Source organism: Eleutherodactylus coqui, chromosome 2 (assembly GCF_035609145.1).
Source record: "Eleutherodactylus coqui strain aEleCoq1 chromosome 2, aEleCoq1.hap1, whole genome shotgun sequence".
Taxonomy (NCBI): domain Eukaryota; kingdom Metazoa; phylum Chordata; class Amphibia; order Anura; family Eleutherodactylidae; genus Eleutherodactylus; species Eleutherodactylus coqui.
Genome location: NC_089838.1, coordinates 224,214,002 through 224,238,039, shown reverse-complemented (window position 1 = coordinate 224,238,039; position 24,038 = coordinate 224,214,002). Strand labels below are relative to the sequence as shown.

The following is a 24,038-nucleotide window of genomic DNA, read 5'->3' as shown; positions in this document are numbered from 1 at the left end:
CTCCACATAGAAGATGAAGCACTGAGCAAGAAGCCAGCGATCCAGCAGAGAAGCCTGTCAGTGTTAAAACTCTACACAAGCACTGATGACCTTAGCGGTGACGCCAGTGTTCGTGCAGTCAGTTACCCAACTGTTGGCCTGTGTAAAACAGCCATTACTCTGAATATGCTGCTCTCTTAATGCTATGGCCATGAGGATAAGCTAGCTTTTATGGCCTCATCTATACACTAAATGTCAGTAGAGTTTAAAACTGCCCACCACAAACACACCCTAGGAATGACTCTGCTTAAAGGTTACCAAAGTCACCCCGCAACCACATTAAAAATGGGGTACACATATTTTCACAAAAAAATTATTTTGACCCAATATAGTCTGATTCAATGTCCTTTACAATCGCTGCTTTTCTATAGCGGCATGTCAAACACTGCAGCAAAGACCTTGCTGTACGCAAGACAGTAAAGCTTTAAAAATCTACTGGTAGCTATCGAAGTTCCATTTAGTAGCTGACTATTGCTCTAGGGTTTGACAAGTTATCTGCCTGATTACTGGTATCTCGCTATCTGTAGCTCTAGTAGCATTTGTTGTACTGTCTACTTAAGCTTCTTGACATAGTTTCTAGCAGCCATTCAGCACAAGTGTATTCTGAAGCCTTGATGTTAGAGGAGTCCAGATGAAGCTGAGGCAAAATGTGGTCAGTAATGTTGTTTGACAGGTCTTTCATAGTTTTACCAGCATTTACTTTCCTTTGTGTTCTTGAAGTCTGACATGATATTATTATGTATGCACATATACTTTATGTGTTTAATGGAGGATTAGTATAGTAATAGAATATGTGTTATTGATATTTACGATGGAGCTCATTAGTGAGTGTAATGTACTAATTTTTATTATTTTATGTCTGTTAATACATTTTGAACAGATTTGGGTTACACTAGTTTTGGTGTGTGTTGATTTGATAGGCGTATACTCTTTAATAAATAGTGAGGGAGGAATTGTGAAGGTTAATGAGGCAAAAGCAATTTAATTGAAGATTTTTTCTGCCACTGTGTTTACAGAGGAAAATGAAAGGCAGAGAGATAAAGTAAACTCTCAATAAAATATTGTCTGTGTAAGGGCTCAGTCACACGGGCATTTTTCCGCACGTAAAAAAGATCGCACTAGATAGAACCAATGCTTTTCAATGCAAATTTTACATGCGGAAAAACGCCTGCGGTGAAAAATATAGGACGCCGGTTCGTAAAACGCAGGTAACTGTGTCAGCAAATGTTTTTTGTATGTGAAACCCCTGGATGTGACAGCAGCGCCAACCCCATTGAGAACATATACTGAAGATCACAATCCTCTGCCATAGCTGTGACAGCTGTGACAGAGGAGTGCGATGTTTTCCCATTGAATTCAATAGAGTTGGCAATACAGCCGGCTCAGTTGAAAGCAATGGGCTGCCGGCAAGCCCTGCAGTGATTTTCGGGGAAGGGCTTAAAATATAAGCCCTTCCCTGAAAGGCATCCCAAAAATGTGTAAAAAATAAAAAAAATCTATACTCACCTCTCTGCAGCGTCCAGGACTCAGGTGCGTCCAGCAGGCTCTTCTCCTGCACTGCTATGGAGAGCTTTCAGCAGACGGGGATTTAAAATCCCTTTCTGCTGAAAGGGCTGCCTCTAATTGGCTGAACACTGTGACCAATTAGAGGCAGCTCTCTGAATGAATGATATGAATGAATTCATGAATGGGTGAGTGCTGCCTCTGATTGGCTGAGCGCAGGGACCAATCACAGGCAGCTCTCAGCTGTTATTCAATAGCTGAGAGCTGCCTCTGATTGGTCACAGTGCTCAGCCAATCAGAGGCAGGCCTTTGCTGTCAAAGTGTTTAGTGACAAAAGGACTCCCTGTGGAGATGAAGAAATCCTCTGCCACAGCTGTAGCAGAGGATTGTGATGCTCTCTGTATGCCAATGGGGCTGCCGCCAGCCCCATTGACCACAGGTAAAACCCCTGGATGCTGTCACATCCAAGGAATCCCCTGCTGCAGCTGTCACAGCCGCAGGAGAGGATAGCAGGCAGCTCACTATTGGAGCCGAAAAACGCTGCTAGGTGTGGTTTTTGCTGTGTGCCATCCGCTTTGGTCACCAAATTTTTGAACTCAAAATTTGCGTGTCAAAACGCCCATGTGACTGAGCCCTAACCCAGATAAGAAGTGCAGCGCCACCTTGAAAAACTAAAATGGACAAACTACTGCGAAATAGCATACACCCCCCATGTTCTAAGCGAATTAAAGGCTATTTCACATGGGACTACTCTTGAGCATGTAAAACTGATAGCCGTTCCGGTGATGATCACTCCTGGGCTTTTACACAGGAGTGATCATCATTCAGTGACTGGAGGCGGAACGGGACAGAGATTGTTTCAGCCCACCTGCCTCCATTCACAATAAACAGGTCGTCTTTCATTAATGAACGATGTTTACACAGAACGATGCAGCGGCAAAGCAACAATGACTTTTAGGTCTGCATGAAAAATTCGATCAGCAATTTATTGCTCATTGGTCTTTCACTACATGTGTTCACACAGCACAATTATCGTGCAAACAGCTTGAACTTCCAAGTGATTTGCACGATAATCATGCAGTGTAAAAGGGGCTTAAGTACACTGTTAGAGCAACCGTTATTTCTAATATTCAAAGTGCATCTCCAACTATAAAAATCTTTCCATAAATCAATATTTAAAGTGAATATAGGACACATTGTAACATTTGTTGCAATATGTCTTATTAGAGAAAATGCCCCTTTTTATGCTCAAGTTACTTTCCTCCCTCTCACCTCTTTAAGGGTGGACGCACACTTGCGATATTTTCTCTCTTGCGCAGCGAGAGCACGAGAAAACTCTCGCCTCGCAGCGCAAGAAAGAGGCCGGTATAGAACCGGCATATGGCAAGTGGTTTCAATGGGGCCAGCGACAGCAGCGCTAGCCCCATTGAAAGCATAGGGAGAATGCCGCGGACTTCTGCCACAGCTGTGACAGCTGTGACAGAAGTCTGCGGCATTCTATTCCATTGCTTTCAATGGGATCGGCACTGCTGCCGATCCCATTGAAATCAATGCTTTCTGGCAAGCCCCGCAGAATGATTATCAGGGAAGGGCTTGAAATATAAGCCCTTCCCCGATAATCATCAATAAGTGTGTAAAAAAATGTAAAAAATTATTACTCACCTCTCCTGTGCTCAGCCGCGTCCTCCTGCTGGCTACCTGGCACTACTATTAAGCTCTTTCCGCAGTCAGGGATTTAAAAATCCCTGCCTCCTGAAAGGGCTGTGCAGATTGGCTGAGGGCTCAGCCAATAGCAGCTACTGCTAAGCTATTGGCTGAGCGCTTAGCCAATCACACATAGCCCTTAGCTATTCATTCAAGCTGCCGATCCCATTGAAAGCAATGGAATAGAATGCCGGGCACTTCTGCCACAGCTGTGACAGCTGTGACAGCTGTGGCAGAGGTTTCCTTCATCCCTGCGGTCCCCACGGGGATGAAGGAAACTCCTGCCACAGCTGTCACAGCTGTCACAGCTGTGGCAGAAGTCCCTGGCATTCTCCATCTCTTTTCAATGGGGCTAGTGCTGCTGCCGCTGGCCCCATTGAAAAGACTGGCGATATGTCGGCGTGATGCCGATATCCCGGCGTCATGACGATTTTTTTCTCGCACTGCGATGCAAGACTTTAACTTTAGTCTTGCATCGCTGTGGAGAAAAAATCGCCAGTGGGAGTCCACCCTAACTGTTTACTGAGTTTGAGTTCACTGATAAAATCCACCCCCAGAGAGGATATTGCTTTTCTATTTCACTGAGAGATCAGATTACAGTTGCCTATACAAGTCAATAGAGAAGGGAGGTCTGAGGTGAAAGCTATGAGCATGAGACTAGCAACTATGTTATCTCCTATACAAGACACACAGAAAGAAGAGGACAACTTGCTTCTCTAAAGATGATCATACATTTTAGATAGCTGTCAGCCAAACAATTATTCAGCCAACTGTTATTCCTCCTGATCCCCAATACATCTGCATGTTCACCATGTGTTCTCAGTGGGGAGAAGGAAGGAAATATTTGTTAGCTACCTTTGGTGATGACTTTTCTCCTCCAAGAAATAAATGGGGTATGTTCTTGCCTCTAACACCTGCCGTTGCAGGAAAGTCGGGAGACCCCCTACACATTAGATGTTCTTGCTGAAATCATAAGGTTCAACCAACATTCATTTAATATGTTATATTATACAACAGTACTGTATAGTTTAATTATGATTCAAGCACTGGGGTGAGGTAGAAAAATTAATAGAGCTTTCAGCAGCATCTCTGTGACTGTTTCTCTCTACTTTCTCACTATTCAGCTGTTCCCTCTCCCCCTCCCTTTCCTTAGACTTCTGTGGGCAACTGTAATATGATTTATCAGTGAAACTCAAAACCATAACCTCTCTGCAGATGAATTTTATAAGCAAATTCAATAGGAGTAAATAGATAAGGAGGTGGGGGCCCTGATAAGGGACATTTTTCTCCAATAAATAAATTGTAGTATTTCTGATATTCACTTGTGCTATTTATTTATGGAAAGCTGTTTCTAATTGGAGGTACACTTTAAGGATTCTATAATGCCTGTATATGTTTCATAGGATTGGTGCATTGCAAATGTGGTAGCAGTAGTCAAAAAGGGGTCTAAAGTCCTACAGGCAGGGCCGTAACTATAGGGGATACAGAGGATGCGGTTGCACCCGGGCCAAGGAGTCTTAGGGCACCTATAAGACCTCTCTTCTCCATATAAGGAGCCCAGTACTATAAATAAAGCAGGGGCCCTGTTACAGATTTTGCATTGGGACCCAGAAGCTTCAAGTTACGCCTTTGCCTACAGGCCTATAACTTTTCCCTCCATTGTAGATAAAATGTATGAAGGGTTTATAAGAGATTATATTAAAGAGTATCTCAGTGAAAATAATTGTACACTTTCCATTTCAGCTTGGGTTTATGAGTAATCAGTACTGTTAAACAAGTTTGACCAACTTGTATGATGAGGCAAGTTCTAGATTAGACCAGACTAAGTAGTCGAATATCATATATCTTCCTTTCTCCAATGCATTTAACATGGTACCCCAAAAAGGTTAATACATAAAATGAGAATGCTTGGACTGAGGAAAATGTGTGTAAATCGCTAAGTAATTGACTCAGTTTCAAGCAGTAGAGGGTAGATAAAAACAGTACATACCCTGAATGGGTCACTGTTACTAGTTGATATTGAACTATATTTTCTTTAAGGTCTCCGTCAGTCGAGTGTTTTTTTGGCGTACCTGTGTACGCAAAAAGAAGCACTCCACGCGTTAGCAAAATGCTTGTGACCATGGCTCTGTGCCCATTGCTTTCAACAGGGCCGGCACTACAGCCGCCGGCCCTATTGAAAGCAATGGGCTGCAGGCAACCCACGTAGCGATTTTCGGGGAAGGGCTTGAAATATAAGCCCTTTCCTAAAAATCATCCCTAGCTTGTGTAAAAAATAAAAAATATATATACTCACCTCTCCGTAGCTGTTGGAGCTCCAGCGAGTCTTGTTGCTTGGCTCCCTGGCACTGTTATGAAGCTATTTCAGCAGCTGTGTCTGATTGCGCTCAGCCAATCACAGGCAACGCTCAGCCATTAATTGATTGACAGCTAAGCGCTGCCTGTGATTGGTCACAGCGCTCAGCCATTTAGAGGCAGTGCTCAGCCATTCATTGAATTCAAGTGAAGCCTGCTGAAAGAGCTTTCGAACAGTGCTGGGGAGCCAAGAGACAACACATTTTATTTTTTATGCAAGCTAGGGATGATTTTCAGGGAAAGGCTTATATGCCTGTAGCCCATTGCTTTCAATGGAGCCAGCTGCAGCGCCAGCCCCATTGAAAGCAATGGGAGAAGATCGCGATCCTCTTCCCCAGCTGTGACAGCTGGGGCAGAGGATTCCTTCATCCCTGTGGAGAGTCCCCTGGTCACTGAACACTGTGGGGACTCTGTGGGATATTTTTTTGACCGCTGCTCAGCCAATCAATGCAGCGCTCGATGAATCAATCATACCCATCGCATTGGTTCATCAAGCGCTGCATTGATTGGCTTAGCAGCGCTCGAGAACCAATCAGAGCCATCACTTCCTGAAGGTGGGATGAATCCTGCAACCAGAAAATGATCTTCTGTAGGCGACCGATGACTGCAAGAAGCTCTTCAGAACTCAGGAGAACAATGGGAGGGACCTGAATTGAGCCTGCTAGGTAATGTATTTCTTTTTATATAAAGCAGCCTGGGCTTATTTTTGGGGTAGGGCTTATATTTCAACCCTACCTGAAAAATCGTAGGGAGGGCTTATTTTCAGGGTAGGTCTTATTTTTAGGAGAACTGTGTATTACTGGAAATAATCCCCCTGTTTTTGTAAGCGCTGTGTAATATGTTGGCGATATACTAAGATAATTATTATTATTAATTTTAATATATTGCCATCTATGTCACAGTGATGTTTATCCAAATGGCATAAAATGATTAACCTTTTTTGCAAGTGAAGTTGGAGAACAATGAAAAAGGAGGCATGAATCAACCCCCAGAAAGAAACTATCACATTTTTCTGTGAAAAAAAATATATTTTGGTTTCCCCAATGGGGTTAAAAAAATTCTAATGGGTGCAGGCAACCCAAATAATGTCTTAACCTTCAAGTAGGATGTATGTATAATTTTGTCAGTCAACAGTAAAAAATTGAATGTAGGCACAACCTTTTTAGAGAAGTACAAGACATCAGGGGATTCGCTCAGCGTCTCTGTTTTATTGAAACCAGCATAAACAGACGCATAAATAGCGGGAAGTGCTCCTCTTCTCTACTAACAGGACACATGCCAAAGTGCTGCCCACACCTCTGGTAGTGTGCCTTCAGCAAATACCGAGGAAGGGGTGCCATAGCTCCGAAACACATCTATTTATGCTGGTTTCAATAAAACAGAAAAGTTGAACTAATCCCCTTGTGCGTCTTTAAAAACTTGTGTCTACAGCCAGTTTTTTTATTGTTGACCGACAAAATTTGGGAAGCGAAGGAAAGCTATTTAGAAACAATCGCAGTGTGGCATGTTATAATGTTATATTACATTACACAGGTACCTGTATCCTTATTTGAACTTTGAAACTTTATTCGAGGGAGAAATGAAAGAGCATTGTGTATGTGTCCTTGTCTGCGTACACATAAAACATTATTCTGCTTAGAAGCTTCTTCACAGAGTTCTCATACAGAAACAGCTTGAAACATGCTCATTATTTGATTGTCTTTATGAAAGTGCACAAATAAAGCAGGTAAAGCCTTTGAACCCCTGTGGCTATGGTTACCTCTAGTGAAAGATTTGAACAGCGATAAGAGAGATGAAATGGAAATGCTTGCCACTGTTTGCAATGAAATGCAGAACATTTGCATCATATGAATATTGCACGCTCAGGCTTCAGGATTTCTATATTATGGTGTGGCAGATCTATTTCACACACACATAAATAAGAACTGAGAAATTCTACTTCATGCACCTGCGCATTCTAACTCTTCAAATATCATTCAAGACACAAAAAAAGTACAAAATCTGAAATGGACTCAGTACATGTTAGGTTGCTTCCAGACTAGCGTATTTTGCCATCATATTTAGTACATGTTTTGCAGACAGTAATACGGAGCTAATCTAAACCTATCTAATCAAAACATGTATCTATTCACATAGCTGTATTTTTCATTTTCTAAAAACTCAGCCATCTTTTCCATTCTTGCCTCCATATTGCTATTACTTTCTATTGAGTAAATAGGGATTAGTATTTGTCCAGTAGGAAATAAAATATACAGAGGCAAATACATATCAAATACTGATGAAATACAGATGATATATGTTTGTAATGTCATCTCTTACGCAACCGGATTACGGCCGTGTTAAGGCCCATTTAGACACAACGATTATCGTTGAAAATTTGCTCAAAAGCCATCTTTTAAATGATAATCGTTGTGCCTAAATGTGCCCATCTTTCACTGTTCAGCCAAACAACAGTTTTCAGTTCTGCTTGAAAATTATCATTCAGCAGAACAGCTGATAAGCAGGACCACGTGCTGTGTTCTGCCCCCAGAGAGCTAATAACATTGTTACAGCTGTGCTCAGTTTTCAGCCCTGCTGGCAGAACAGCTGAATAAACAGGACCAGGTGCTGTCCATGGTGCTGAATTCTCCACAAGGAACCTGTGGCTGAACAATGGAGCTAATTGCAGAGCTCAGACATCCTGCTGAGTTCTGTATTGGCTCCCATAAGCTCATTTGCATGCAAATGAAGCTAATAAAGTACTAATATCAATTAGTGCCTATTAGTGCTTTATGCAAAACGATCGCTGATCTTTGTTTGTAAATGGGCCTTTACAATATGCTCATCTGAAACCAGCCTTACAACTTCAATATGTGTACAAAGAACAAACCCTATACTCAATAATTTTCAGTCATAGTTGTGCAAAACTGTTAACTGAGGGTAAAGTAATATTTCTATGGCTTTACCACTAATTAAATAACAATAGTTCCCCACGGTGCAGTAATGGTGAGACTTTCTCCATGTTATTGTTCCTGTAACCTCTTACCTCTCCAGGGTTACCAGTGCAGATTTCCTATCAAGCCATGCCTGTAGCGTGGCTTGATAGGTTGCCTGTCAGATTGCCATATAATGTAATACTATGGTATTACATCATACTGCAGGAATAGTCAGACCATCGCAAGCTCATGTCCCCTATGGCAGGTGTCCCCAACTCCTGTCCTCAGGGACCACCAACAGGTCATGATTTCAGGATATCCTATAGTAAGAACACCTGTGGCAATGTCTGAGGAACTGATAATAATTACATCACCTGTGTAACACTGAGGAAATCCTGACCTGTTGGATGTCCCTGAGGACTGGAGTTGGGGAACCCTGCCCTATGGGGACTAAAACAAATGTAAAAGTCGGTTTAAAAAGTTTTATTAATTATAAACAATATAAAAGCTAGTAAAAGTTTTAAAAAAACCTTGTGCCATATTCATATAAAAGGAATCTAAATAAAAAAAAAACTGCAAAACATATTTGTTATCATTGCATCCTTAGGCCTTAGTCAGACGGGCGTTTTTTCGCGCGATTTGCGGATCGCATGACGGATGCGCATCCGCAAATCGCGTGACCGGTGCGCGCAAGTCGCCCGCAAATCGCCCGAAAATCTGCTCCTAGCCGCGTTTCATTAGAAACGGGCCGGAGCTGTCCAGCGCATTGCATTCAATGGAGACGGCAATAGAGCCGTCTCCATTAAAAGCAATGCACTGCGGGCGAGCCCGGGATGAATTGTCGGTAAGGGCTTAAATATATAAGCCCTTCCCTGCAATTAATCCTAAAATGTGTTAAAATAAAAAAATAAATTGTATACTCACCTTCTGCCGGGAGCCGGAGCTCCGAGCGGCCGTACTGCAGTGGGTGTGAGGGGGGTGTGAGTCAGACCTGCCCCCTGATTGGCTCAGCGCTGAGCCAATCAGAGGCATGCCTCACTCACACCCATTCATGAATTCATGAATGGGTGTGAGTCAGACCTGCCCCTGATTGGCTCAGCGCTGAGAGGCAGCAGTCACTCACCCATTCATGAATTCATGAATGGGTGTGTGAGTGTTTTCAGCCTCTGATTGGTCAGGGCTGTGACCAATCAGAGGCAGATCATTCAGCAGGCGGGGATTTTAAAGCCCCGCCGGCTGAATAGTGCCGAGAAGCAGTTCAGGAGAACTGACAGCGGCCGCGGCTGGACTCCGGCTGCAGCGGAAAGGTGAGTATACAATTTTTTTTTATTTTAACACATTTTAGGATCAATTGCAGGGAAGGGTTTATATATTTAACCCCTTCCCGACAATTCACCCCGCGCACGCCGGCAGCCCATTGCTTTCAATGGAGCGGCTGTATTGCCGCTCCATTGAATTCAATGGGCAAACATCGTTCTTCTCTGCCACAGCTGTTACAGCTGTGGCAGAGAAGAAGGATTTGTCTTCTATATGTTCTCAATGGGGTCGGTGCTGCTGCCGCCGGCCCCATTGAGCTCATATACAGAAGAGAACAGGAATCGCAGATCGCGGATAGGTGCGATCTGCGATTTTTTGTTCTATAATTTATCGGACGAGCGCATAAAAAGCGCTCATGTGTCCGATACCATTGCAAAGCAATGGTTTTAAAAAATCGCGGGACGCATGCGCATGCGCAAATCGCGCCTAAAATCGCCCGTCTGACTAAGGCCTTAAAAGTCCAATCTATCAAAATAATGTATTATTTACCCCCCATAGTGAATGTTATCAGAAAAAAAAACAACACCAGAATTTTGGCCACCCCATCTCCAAGAAAAAATGTTATAAAAAGCGATCAAAAACTGTTGTGTACTCCAAAATCATACCAATAGAAACTATGGAATGTCCGGCAAAATGATCCATTGTACAACTATGTCGACAAAAAAGTAAAAAAGTTATGGCTGCCAGAAGATGGCATAAGAAAATAATTTTATTTTTTTCCAAAGATATTTTATTTTTTTCAAGTAGTAAAAAAAAATATAAATTTGGTAACGTAGTAATCATACTGACTAGAGATGAGCGAACGTACTCGTCTGAGCTTGATACTCGTTCGAGTATTAGTGTGTTCAAGATGCTCGTTACTAGAGGCGAGCACCACGCGATGTTCGAGTTACTTTCACTTTCATCTCTGAGACGTTAGCGCGCTTTTCTGGCCAATAGAAAGACAGGGAAGGCATTACAACTTCCCCCTGCGACGTTCAAGCCCTATACCACGCCCCTGCAGTGAGTGGCTGGCGGGATCAGGTGTCACACGAATATATAAATCGGCCCCTCCCGCGGCTCCCCACAGATGCATTCTGACATAGCTCAGGGAAAGTGCTGCTGATGGTGAAGCTGCTATAGGGAGAGTGTTAGGAGTGATTTTAGGCTTCAAGAACCCCAACGGTCCTTCTTAGGGCCACATCTGACTGTGTGCAGTACTGTTGAGGCTGCTTTTTGCAATGTTGCACCTTTTTTTTTTTTTTATATCGGCCGTGCAGAGCATTGCGTCCTCAGTCTGCAGTAATTTTACATAGTCCAGGGCCAGTAGTGGTGAGGCAGGGGCAGTGAAAGAGATATACTGTGTATATAGGCAGTGGGCTTTTCCAAAAAAATTTGTGAAAAAACATTCTATTTGGGCTGCCTGTGACCGCCCTCAGTGTACTGTGTCTCTGCTGGGGGTAGTAGTCCTAATTAATACGCAGCCAGCTAAGTGTTACAGCAGGCTTGCGCAAAATTCTTTCCTGGCTCTGCTGTGCGTTACACATCACCGCTGTCATCCTGTCCAGAGGGAAACAGTCTGCAGTAATTTTACATAGTCCAGGGCCAGTAGTGGTGAGCCAGGGACAGTGAAAGAGATATACTGAGTATATAGGCAGTGGGCTTTTCCAAAAAAATTTGTGAAAAAACATTCTATTTGGGCTGCCTGTGACCGTCCTGAGTGTACTGCGTCTCTGCTGGGGGTAGTAGTCCTAATTAATACGCAGCCAGCTAAGTGTTACAGCAGGCTTGCGCAAAATTGTTTCCTGGCTCTGCTGTGCGTTACACATCACCGCTGTCATCCTGTCTAGAGGGAAACAGTCTGCAGTAATTTTACATAGTCCACGGCCAGTAGTGGTGAGCCAGGGACAGTGAAAGAGATATACTGTGTATATAGGCAGTGGGCTTTTCCAAAAAAATTTGTGAAAAAACATTCTATTTGGGCTGCCTGTGACCGTCCTGAGTGTACTCGTCACTGCTGGGGGTAGTAGTCCTAATTAATACGCAGCCAGCTAAGTGTTACAGCAGGCTTGCGCAAAATTCTTTCCTGGCTCTGCTGTGCGTTACACATCACCGCTGTCATCCTGTCCAGAGGGAAACAGTCTGCAGTAATTTTACATAGTCCAGGGCCAGTAGTGGTGAGCCAGGGACAGTGAAAGAGATATACTGTGTATATAGGCAGTGGGCTTTTCCAAAAAAATTTGGGAAAAAACATTCTATTTGGGCTGCCTGTGACCGTCCTGAGTGTACTGCGTCTCTGCTGGGGGTAGTAGTCCTAATTAATACGCAGCCAGCTAAGTGTTACAGCAGGCTTGCGCAAAATTCTTTCCTGGCTCTGCTGTGCGTTACACATCACCGCTGTCATCCTGTCCAGAGGGAAACAGTCTGCAGTAATTTTACATAGTCCAGGGCCAGTAGTGGTGAGCCAGGGACAGTGAAAGAGATATACTGTGTATATAGGCAGTGGGCTTTTCCAAACAAATTTGGGAAAAAATATTCTATTTGGGCTGCCTGTGACCGTCCTGAGTGTACTGCGTCTCTGCTGCGGGTAGTAGTTCTAATTAATACGCAGCCAGCTAAGTGTTACAGCAGGCTTGCGCAAAATTCTTTCCTGGCTCTGCTGTGCATTTCGTAAGCGAAGTCAGCCTCCAACCACAGGCCAATAAGCGGCACATTTAATTACAGCGTTCTGTTTCTGCACTTCTGGTAATACACCATGCTGAGGGGTAAGGGTAGGCCTAGAGGACGTGGACGTGGACGCGAGCGAGGACGCGGAGGCCCAAGTCAGGGTGTGGGCACAGGCCGAGCTCCTGATCCAGGTGTATCGCAGCCGACTGCTGCGGGATTAGGAGAGAGGCACGTTTCTGGCGTCCCCACATTCATCTCACAATTAATGGGTCCACATGGTAGACCTTTATTAGAAAATGAGCAGTGTGAGCAGGTCCTGTCGTGGATGGCAGAAAGTGCATCCAGCAACCTATCGACCACCCAGAATTCTGCGCCGTCCACTGCTGCAACTCTGAATCCTCTGGCTGCTGCTCCTCCTTCCTCCCAGCCTCCTCACTCCATTACAATGACACATTCTGAGGAGCAGGCAGACTCCCAGGAACTGTTCTCGGGCCCCTGCCCAGAATGTGCAGTAATGGTTCCGAATCCTCTCCCACTGGAGGACTTTGTCGTGACCGATGCCCAACCTTTGAAAAGTTCCCGGGGGTCCGGGGGATGAGGCTGGGGATTTCCGGCAACTGTCTCAAGAGCTTTCAGTGGGTGAGGGGGACGATGACGATGAGACACAGTTGTCTATCACTCAGGTAGTAGTAACTGGAGTAAGTCCGAGGGAGGAGCGCACAGAGGATTCGGAGGAAGAGCAGCAGGACGATGAGGTGACTGACCCCACCTGGTTTGCTACGCCTACTTAGGACAGGTCTTCAGAGGAGGAGGCAAGTGCAGCAGCAGGGCAGGTTGGAAGAGGAAGTGCGGTGGCCAAGGGTAGAGGCAGGGCCAGACCGAATAATCCACCAACTGTTTCCCAAAGCGCCTCCTCGCGCCATGCCACCCTGCAGAGGCCGAGGTGCTCAAAGGTCTGGCAGTTTTTCACTGAGAATGCAGACGACTGACGAACAGTGGTGTGCAACCTTTGTCGCGCCAAGATCAGCCGGGGAGCCACCACCACCAGCATGCGCAGACATATGATGGCCAAGCACCCCACAAGGTGGGACAAAGGCCGTTCACTGCCTCCGGTTTGCACCGCTGCCTCTCCCCCTGTGCCCCAACCTGCCACTGAGATCCAACCCCCCTCTCAGGACACAGGCACTACAGTCTCCTGGCCTGCACCCACACCCTCACCTCCGCTGTCCTCGGCCCCATCCACCAATGTCTCTCAGCGCACCGTCCAGCTGTCACTAGTGCAAGTGTTGGAGCGCAAGCGCAAGTACGCCGCCACGCACCCGCACGCTCAAGCGTTAAACGTGCACATAGCCAAATTTATCAGCCTGGAGATGCTGCCGTATAGGGTTGTGGAAACGGAGGCTTTCAAAGGTATGATGGCGGCGGCGGCCCCGCGCTACTCAGTTCCCAGTCGCCACTACTTTTCCCGATGTGCCGTCCCAGCCCTGCATGACCACGTCTCCCGCAACATTGTACGCGCCCTCACCAACGCGGTTACTGCCAAGGTCCACTTAACAAAGGACACGTGGACAAGCACAGGCGGGCAGGGCCACTATATCTCCCTGACGACACATTGGGTGAATTTAGTGGAGGCTGGGACAGAGTCAGAGCCTGGGACCGCTCACGTCCTACCCACCTCCAGAATTGCGGGCCCCAGCTTGGTGGTGGTATCTGCGGCGGTGTATGTTTCCTCCACTAAACCACCCTCCTCCTCCTCCTCCTCCTCCTACGCAACCTCTGTCTCGCAATCAAGATGTGTCAGCAGCAGCACGTCGCCAGCTGTCGGTGTCGCGCGGCGTGGCAGCACAGCGGTGGGCAAGCGTCAGCAGGCCGTGCTGAAACTACTCAGCTTAGGAGAGAAGAGGCACACAGCCCACAAACTGCTGCAGGGTCTGACAGAGCAGACCGACCGCTGGCTTGCGCCGCTGAGCCTCCAACCGGGCATGGTCGTGTGTGACAACGGCCGTAACCTGGTGGCGGCTCTGCAGCTCGGCAGCCTCACGCACGTGCCATGCCTGGCCCACGTCTTTAATTTGGTGGTTCAGCGCTTTCTGAAAAGCTACCCATGCTTGTCAGACCTGCTCGGAAAGGTGTGCCAGCTCTGCGCACATTTCCGCAAGTCCCACACGGACGCTGCCACCCTGCGCATCCTGCAACATCGGTTTAATCTGCCAGTGCACCGACTGCTGTGCGACGTGCCCACACGGTGGAACTCTACGCTCCACATGTTGGCCAGGCTCTATGAGCAGCGTAGAGCTATAGTGGAATACCAACTCCAACATGGGCGGCGCAGTGGGAGTCAGCCTCCTCAATTCTTTACAGAAGAGTGGGCCTGGTTGGCAGACATCTGCCAGGTCCTTGGAAACTTTGAGGAGTCTACCCAGATGGTGAGCGGCGATGCTGCAATCATTAGCGTCACCCTTCCTCTGCTATGCCTCTTGAGAAGTTCCCTGCAAAGCATAAAGGCAGACGCTTTGCGCTCGGAAACAGAGGCGGGGGAAGACAGTATGTCGCTGGATAGTCAGAGCACCCTCCTGTCTCAGCACGTTGAGGAGGAGGAGGAGGAGGTGGAGGAGCATGAGGAGGAGGGGGAAGAGACAGCTTGGCCCACTGCTGAGGGTACCCATGCTGCTTGCCTGTCATCCTTTCAGAGTGTATGGCCTGAGGAGGAGGAGGAGGATCCTGAAAGTGATCTTTCTAGTGAGGACAGCCATGTGTTGCGTACAGGTACCCTGGCACACATGGCTGACTTCATGTTAGGATGCCTTTCTCGTGACCCTCGCGTTACACGCATTCTGGCCACTACGGATTACTGGGTGTACACACTGCTCGACCCACAGTATAAGGAGAACCTTTGCACTCTGATACCCGAAGAGGAAAGGGGTTCGAGAGTGATGCTATACCACAGGACCCTGGCGGACAAGCTGATGGTAAAATTCCCATCCGACAGCGCTAGTGGCCGAAGGCGCAGTTCCGAGAGCCAGGTAGCAGGGGAGGCGCGAAGATCAGGCAGCATGTACAGCACAGGCAGGGGAACACTCTCTAAGGCCTTTGACAGCTTTCTGGCTCCCCAGCAAGACTGTGTCACCGCTCCCTAGTCAAGGCTGAGTCGGCGGGAGCACTGTAAAAGGATGGTGAGGGAGTACGTAGCCGATCGCACGACCGTCCTCCGTGACGCCTCTGCCCCCTACAACTACTGGGTGTCGAAGCTGGACACGTGGCCTGAACTCGCGCTGTATGCCCTGGAGGTGCTTGCTTGTCCTGCGGCTAGCGTCTTGTCAGAGAGGGTGTTTAGTGCGGCTGGGGGAATCATCACGGATAAGCGTACCCGCCTGTCAACCGACAATGCCGACAGGCTTACACTCATCAAGATGAACAAAGCCTGGATTTCCCCAGACATCTCTTCTCCACCAGCGGACAGCAGCGATACCTAAGCAATACGTAGGCTGCACCCGCGGATGGAAGCATCGTTCTCTATCACCATCAAAAACGGGGACCTTTTAGCTTCATCAATCTGTGTATTCTATTCATCCTCCTCCTCCTGCTCCTCCTCCTGAAACCTGACGTAATCACGCCGAACGGGCAATTTTTCTTAGGCCCACAAGGCTCAGTCATATAATTTTTGTAAACAATTTTTATACGTTTCAATGCTCATTAAAGCGTTGAAACTTGCACCTGAACCAATTTTTATTTTAACTGGGCTGCCTCCAGGCCTAGTTACAAATTAAGCCACATTAACCAAAGCGATTAATGGGTTTCACCTGCCCTCTTGGTTGGGCATGGGCAATTTTTCTGAGGTACATTAGTATTGTTGGTACACCAATTTTTTTGGGCCCTCGCCTACAGTGTAATCCAATTAATTTTTTGCCCACCTGCATTAAAGCTGACGTTACATCAGCTGTGCTGGGCACTGCAATGGGATATATTTATGTACCGCCGGTGGGTTCCAGGGAGCCACCCATGCTGTCGGTCCACACGGAGTTGTAACTGCATGTGTCCACTTCTAAAGAACCCCAGTCTGACTGGGGCATGCAGTGTGGGCCCAAGCCCACCTGCATTAAACACAACATTACCTCAGCTGTGATGGGCAATGCAATGGGATATATTTATGTACCGCCGGTGGCTTCCTGGGACCCACCCATGCTGTCGGTCCACGCGGAGTTGTAACTGCATGTGTCCACTTCTAAAGAACCCCAGTCTGACTGGGGCATGCAGTGTGGGCCCAAGCCCACCTGCATTAAACATGACATTACCTCAGCTGTGATGGGCAATGCAATGGGATATATTTATGTACCGCCGGTGGCTTCCTGGGACCCACCCATGCTGTCGGTCCACACGGAGTTGTAACTGCATGTGTCCACTTCTAAAGAACCCCAGTCTGACTGGGGCATGCAGTGTGGGCCCAAGCCCACCTGCATTAAACATGACATTACCTCAGCTGTGATGGGCAATGCAATGGGATATATTTATGTACCGCCGGTGGGTTCCAGGGAGCCACCCATGCTGTTCGTCCACACAGACTTGACAATAGGGAGTTGTACCTGCCTGTGTCTACTTATAAAAAACCCCAGTCTGACTGGGGCATGCAGTGTGGGCCGAAGACCACCTGCATTTAATCTGACGTTAGCTCTGCTGTCCAGGGCACTGCAATGGGATACATTTATGTACAGCCGGTGGGTTCCAGGGAGCCACCCATGCTGTGGGTGCACACGGAATTCCCATTGCGGAGTTGTACCTGCCTGTGACTATTTATAAAAAACCCCGGTCTGACTGGGGCATGCAGACACCTTGACAGAATGAATAGTGTGTGGCACATAGGTTCCCCATTGCTATGCCCACGTGTGCAGCTCCTGATGGCGGTGGCACAGGATTATATTTCTCATTGCTTCTGTACAGCATTGTGGGCTATCGTCCTGCCCCTTTTAAAGAGGGTCGCTGCCTAGCCATGCCAACCCTCTGCAGTGTGTGCCGGCGGTTCCTCCTCATGGCAGACGCACTTATAAATAGACATGAGGGTGGCGTGGCATGAGGGCAGCTGAAGGCTGCGCAGGGACACTTTGATGTGTGCTGTGGACACTGCGTCGTGCGGGGGGGGGGGGGGTGTTGGGCAGCATGTAACCCAGGAGAAGTGGCAGCGGAGTGTCATGCAGGAAGTGATTGTGCTTTGTTGGAGGTAGTGTGGTGCTTAGCTAAGGTATGCATTGCTAATGAGGGGTTTTCAGAAGTAAAAATTGTTGGGAGGGGGGGGGCCCACTCTTGCTGCTATTGTGGCTTAATAGTGGGACCTGGGAACTTGAGATGCAGCCCAACATGTAGCCCCTCGCCTGCCCTATCCGTTGCTGTGTCGTTCCCATCACTTTCTTGAATTGCCTAGATTTTCACAAATGGAATCCTTAGCGAGCATCGGCGATATACAAAAATGCTCGGGTCGCCCATTGACTTCAATGGGGTTCATTATTCGAAACGAACCCTCGAGCATCGCGAAATTTTAGTGCCGAGTAACGAGCTCCCGAGCATTTTGGTGCTCGCTCATCTCTAATACTGACCTATAAAATAAAGTTATCATTTCATTTTTGCTGCAGTGTGTACACCATAGAAAAAAAACCCCTACCAAAGATGACATAATTGCCCTTTTTTTCCATTTCACTCTACTTAGAATTTTCTAAAAGTTTTTCAGTACATAATATAGTACATTAAATAGCACCATTGAAAAGTACAACTTGTCCTGCAAAAAGCAGGCCATCAGACAGCCACATTGATGAGTAAATAAGAGTTATGCTTTTTTAAAAGTGGGAAGGAAAAATTTTAATAGAAGCACCTGTGTCCTTAACCCCTTATGTTTTTTTTTAAATTTAGATTTTTTCTTATAAATACGGGAAAAGTTTTTTGTTTTTTTTGTGTAACCTTTTATTTTTTTAATAAATAATAAAATGTTTTTCCAAACTGATTTTTACATTTTCTTTTACTTCCTATAAACTTGTGATGGTTTGATCGCTTCTGCAGCATGATGTAATACCATAGTATTACATCTTCTTGCGATCTGACAGGCAATCTATCAAGCCACGCCACAAGCATGGCTTGATAGGTAATTTGCAATGGCAGCCTTGGGGGCTTTCAGAAGGCCTCCGGCTGTCATAACACCTGATTGTTAAGGGATTAATGGGAATATATAACCTACATTTTTTCAACTCATTAAAACCAGATAGTGAAAGATATTCCATTTTTCTAATGTACTTATTTCATGATTGTATATTTTTTAAATTCTATTTTCTGTACACAACTAAGGCGGCTGCCATCTTGCTTTTGTTACAGTAGCATTTGGAGAGATACTTTACAGGAGCCTCATGGACCATTCTCACAATGGACAGGAGTTAACCCAATGATTTCCATAGAAGACTGTTCTAGGCATCCACTGTAAGCTGTACATAAGGTCATTGCGCTGAAAAGGGCAACATGGATGCCAGATACAGGTGTCCTGCTTTTCTAGTGCCCATGATCGCTATAACAAGCGGTAAAGCATTGCAGGACAGAAGTCCTACAATGTTTTATCATAACGATCATAGGTGTTATAGTACAAGTCCCCTAAAGGGACATAAATAGCGTAAAAAAAGATAAAAATAGTGTCAAAATAAGTACATGTAACAAAAATGTACATAAAAAACATTTTTTGTGCTTTTTCCCTGATTAGTATTAAACAAAATGTAAATCCGTAACAATTCGTGCAACAAATTAAACACACTTTAGATCCTGCACGGCAAAAAGCGCAAAATAATCCTAAAAAACTGAGCCAAAATGCTTTTTTTTTTCATTTTGCCTCCCAAAAAACCCAATGAAAGTGATTCAAAAATCTAAATGTACCCTAAAATAGTACCCATAAAAACTGCAGTTCGTCACGCAAAAAACAAGCCCCCACAGAGCGCCATCCATTAAAAAATAAAAAAGTTATAGGACTTCAAATGCAGCGATTTAGAAAAAAAATTCCAAAAAAAGGAGTTTTATTGCGGAAACATGGACAAAGCTAAAATAGAAAGTAAGAATTTTGGTATTGTTGCAATTGTACCAACCTGCAGAAAAAATGTATTGTGACATTTACCCAAAAATGGCACCAATAAAAACTACAGCTTGGCACACAAAAAGCAAGTCCTCCTACGGCCATGTCGACGGAAAAATAAAAAAGTTATGACTTTTGAAAAGTGAAGATGAAAATCCCCCAAAAATCCTTGCATTCTCATGGCCAAAATAAGACACGTCCTTAGGGTGGCTTCACACGAGCGTGTGTTTTTGTGCATACATAGGTCTGTGCATTGCCTTCAATGGAGCCGCGGCTGCTGCTGGCGGCTCCATTGAAGGCAATGGTCTGCCAGCACCCCTGAATTGTTTTTCAGGGAAGAGCTTTACATGTAAGCCCTTCCCTAAAAAACCAGAATTTTAGTGTAAAAAAAAAAAATATATATATATATACATATATATATATATACTTACCTGTCTGCCGCTGCCGTGTCCCCCGTGGGGATGAAGAACACGGCCGCCTGCAGACAGCTGGGTCAGATCCCCTGCGAGAATTCTCGCAGCGGGATGTGACCCGCGTCCCTGCAGGGATTAGTGCGGCTTCCACCTGGTCCTGTGGCTCCGGCTCTATGATGTGCCAGCTGCCGCCCAGTCAGCACATGCGCAGAGTGGAGCCGGCACGCCGGGGGTGACATTTCTGTGCGGGCCTCTGCGAGACCCGCACAGAAATAAAACATACCACGATTTATTTTCCACGTGTATTTTCACGCGGACAAATCGCAGCCATCTGCATAGGATTGTGTCTTGAAATACAATCCTATGCAGGCAGGCACAGGCGGAAATTCTTCGGAAAATCCCGGCACGGAATTTCCACCCGTGTGCAGGGGGCCCACATCTGCCTTCATCCCCACGAATAAAAAGAATTCCCTGCTGCACCTGCTACATCTGCGGGGAATAAAGAATTCCCTACTACAGCTGTCACAGATGACAGCTGCAGTAGGGGATCAAGCTGCCGGCATCCTGTAATTATTTTTCAGGGAAGGGCTTTAAATATAGCTCTCAGCTATTGAATGACAGCTGAAGCTGCCTCTAATTGGTCCCTGCGCTCAGCCAATCAGAGGCAGCACACACCCACTTACCCAGGGGTTTAAGTTAGGGCTCTTACCCACTTGCGTTTTTTTAATCCTGTGATATTGCTGCGTTTAATTTTAATAATGCATTGCACAAAAATTGCAAAGCACAAACTTGTGATGCCTTAGAAAGTCCCATTGACAATCGCGTTAAAAAAAAACTGCGATATCGCAGCTTTAAAAAACGCAAATGGGTGTGAGCCTTAAAGCTTCACTTTATGTAGCCAGAACAATCACATTATTGTTTTTAGAATTTCATTTTCATGGCATTTGAAGTGTTCTATACATAACATAACTTTATTCTGTGGGTTTTTATGATGATGAAAATTACAAAGTTATATCGATTTTAAAGATATGGGTTCAATCTACAATGAGTTACCTTGTCACAGCAGATAGACTCACACACTTCTCATTTTTACATGTGCAGTAAATACAGCAGTTATGCAATTTTGAATTTTAATGCTAAATGCTTTTAGTGTGCTGTAACCACTCATGTTGCTTTTATTGGATGTACCGTGCACTGTATCGATTATGTTTAGTTTTTTCTTACAAAAATAAAGCACTTTGTAAGTGAACCAAGCAATTTTTGCTTTTTTTAACTTTAACACTTTTTTAAACTATTTTTCAAAAGAAACACTTTCTTTGACTTTTTTCTAAGTTCCAGTAGTTGAATATGCAATCCATTGATCAATTATATAATACACTGCAATACTTTTGTCTGACAGGCAGCTTATATAGACACTGACCACAGCACTAAGGGATAACAGTAATCTTCAATCCTGGTCATTAAAAGGAGTGTCAGTTGAATACAGCTGACCCTCAGAAGTTATAATACTAGGACATCTCCTGAGTAAATAACACAGCTACATGTTGGAACTATATATACATAACTATTTCTAGCTAAACTGAAGGATCATAAAATTATCTACAGCTCTTTAAGTTATTACCAGAATGTGTCTGTGCGTGAAGGAAACATTTCTGAAACTAATGTTATACTGAAAAACATTTCCACCCAAAGCTTTAAATAACTTATATTTCAAGCCCCCCTCTGAAAATTATTGCTGCAGGGGTTGCCCTCATCACATTGCTATCAATGGGGCGGTAGCAGAGTCGGCTCCATTGAAAGTAATGGGATGGCATTTGTGCTCCTCTGCAACAGCTGTGACAGCTGTGGCAGGGAATTCTTTCATCCCCGCTGCAGTTCCCTCATCACTGAACACTGTGACAGTCCTGTTACAGTGTTCAATGATGAGGGGACTCCCCTTGGGTATTAATGGAACCCTTGGGGAGTTCCCTCATCCCCGCGGGGACTAAGGGGTTAACAGCGGTACATTTAAAAAGTGCTTCAGGACTGAAGCACCTTTTAAATGCCCTGCTGTAAGCATAGAATCATAGAATGGTAGAGTTGGAAAGGACCTCCAGGGTCATCGGGTCCAACCCCCTGCTGAGTGCAGGATTCACTAAATCATCCCAGACAGATATTTGTCCAGCCTTTGATTGAACCCTTCCATTGAAGGAGAACTCACCACCCCCATGGTAACCTATTCCACTGATTGATCACCCTCACTGTCAGAAAGTTTTTTCTAATATCTAATTTGTGTCTCCTCCTTTTCAGTTTCATCCCATTGCTTCTAGTTTTTCCTTGTGCAAATGAGAATAGGGCTGATCCCTTTGCATTGTGACAGCCCTTCAGATATTTGTAACATAGTAACATAGTATGTAAGGCCGAATGAAGACATTGTCCATCTAGTCCAGCCTGTCTATCCTACTGTGTTGATCCAGAGGAAGGCAAAAAACCCCAAGGCCAGAAGTCAATTGGCTCTTTTGGGGAAAAAATTCCTTCCCGACTCCCTAATGGCAATCAGACTGTTCCCTGGATCAACCCCTAATAGTTCCTACCTGCCTATATACCAGGATTGACACTTAAACTAAAATTTATATCCTGTAATATCCTTCTCCAGAAAGACATCAAGTCCCCTTTTAAACTTCTCTATGGATTTTGCCATCACCACTTCCTCCGGTAGAGAGTTCCACAGTCTAACTGCTCTTACAGTAAAGAACCCCTTTCTGTGTTGGTGATGAAACCTACTTTCCTCTAATCGTAGCGGATGTCCTCTTGTTACCGTCGTGGTCCTGGGTGTAAACAGATCGCGGGAGAGATCCATGTGTTGTCCCCTCATGTACTTATACATGGTTATTTGGTCGCCTCTTAACCTTCTTTTTTCTAGAGTAAATAGTCCCAATTTGGACAGCCTCTCTGGGTATTCCAGTCCCGTCATTCCATGTATTAGTTTAGTCGCTCTTCTTTGAACCCCCTCAAGCACTGTGACATCTTTCCTGAGCACCGGTGTCCAGAATTGTACGCAGTATTCCATGTGAGGTCTGACAAGTGCCTTATATAATGGAAGGATAATGTTCTCGTCCTTCACCCCTATACCTCTTTTAATGCACCCCAAGACTTTATTTGCCTTTGCAGCGGCTGACTTGCATTGGTTACTCCAGTTTAGTCTATTATCCACTAGTACCCCCAGATCCTTTTCCATATCACTTTTCCCTAGTGGTACCCCATTAAGTGAATATTGGTGACATCCGTTCCTCCTGCCCATGTGCATAGTCTTACATTTTTCAACATTGAACTTCATTTGCCATTTTTCTGCCCAAGCCCCCAGCTTATCCAGGTCCGTTTGTAGCCACACATTGTCCTCCGTTGCATTAATTATATTGTATAATTTTGTGTCATCTGCAAATATTGATATTTTGCTGTGCAGCCCCTCTATCAGGTCATTGATAAATATGTTGAACAGAGTGGGGCCTAATACTGAACCCTGTGGCACCCCGATACTGAACCCTGTGGCACCCCGACCCTGTAGACAGCTATTAAGTCTCCTCTCAGCCTTCTTTTTTCAAGCTAAACATTCCCAGATCCTTGTTCCTCATAGAACATGATTTGTTGACCACTCACCATCTTGGTAACTCTTCTCTGAACTTGCTCCAGTTTGTCTGCGTCTTTTTTAAAGTTGGGTGCCCAGAACTGGACACAGTATTCCAGATGAGGTCTGACTAAGGAAGAGTAGAGTGGGATAATTACCTCACGTGATCTAGATTCTATGCCTCTTTTAATACATGCCAGAATTGTGTTTGCCTTTTTGGCTTCTGCATCACATTGTTGACTCATGTTCAGTCTATGATCTATTAGTATACCCAAGTATTTTTCATATGTGCTGCTTAGCCCAATTTCTCCCATTCTGTATGTGCTTTTTTTTTTCATTTTTCTTGCCCAGATGTAGGACTTTTCATTTCTTCTTGTTAAATACCATTTTGTTAGTCACCGTCCACTATTCAAGATTTTCTAGATCATTTTGAATACTTTCTCTTCCCAAGT

At 45.3% G+C, this 24,038-nt stretch overlaps 1 protein-coding gene across 1 annotated transcript in view; it reads left to right on the top strand.

Annotated features, from left to right (window-relative positions):
- Nucleotides 1–632: 632 nt before the first annotated feature.
- LIPC (lipase C, hepatic type) overlaps nt 633–24,038 on the top strand; it is a 234,169-nt gene continuing 210,763 nt past the window's right edge. The window contains exon 1 of the mRNA XM_066589963.1: nt 633–691. Coding sequence (XP_066446060.1) covers nt 671–691 — 21 coding nt within the window. The 5' untranslated portion in view covers nt 633–670. The remainder of the gene's footprint in view (nt 692–24,038) is intronic.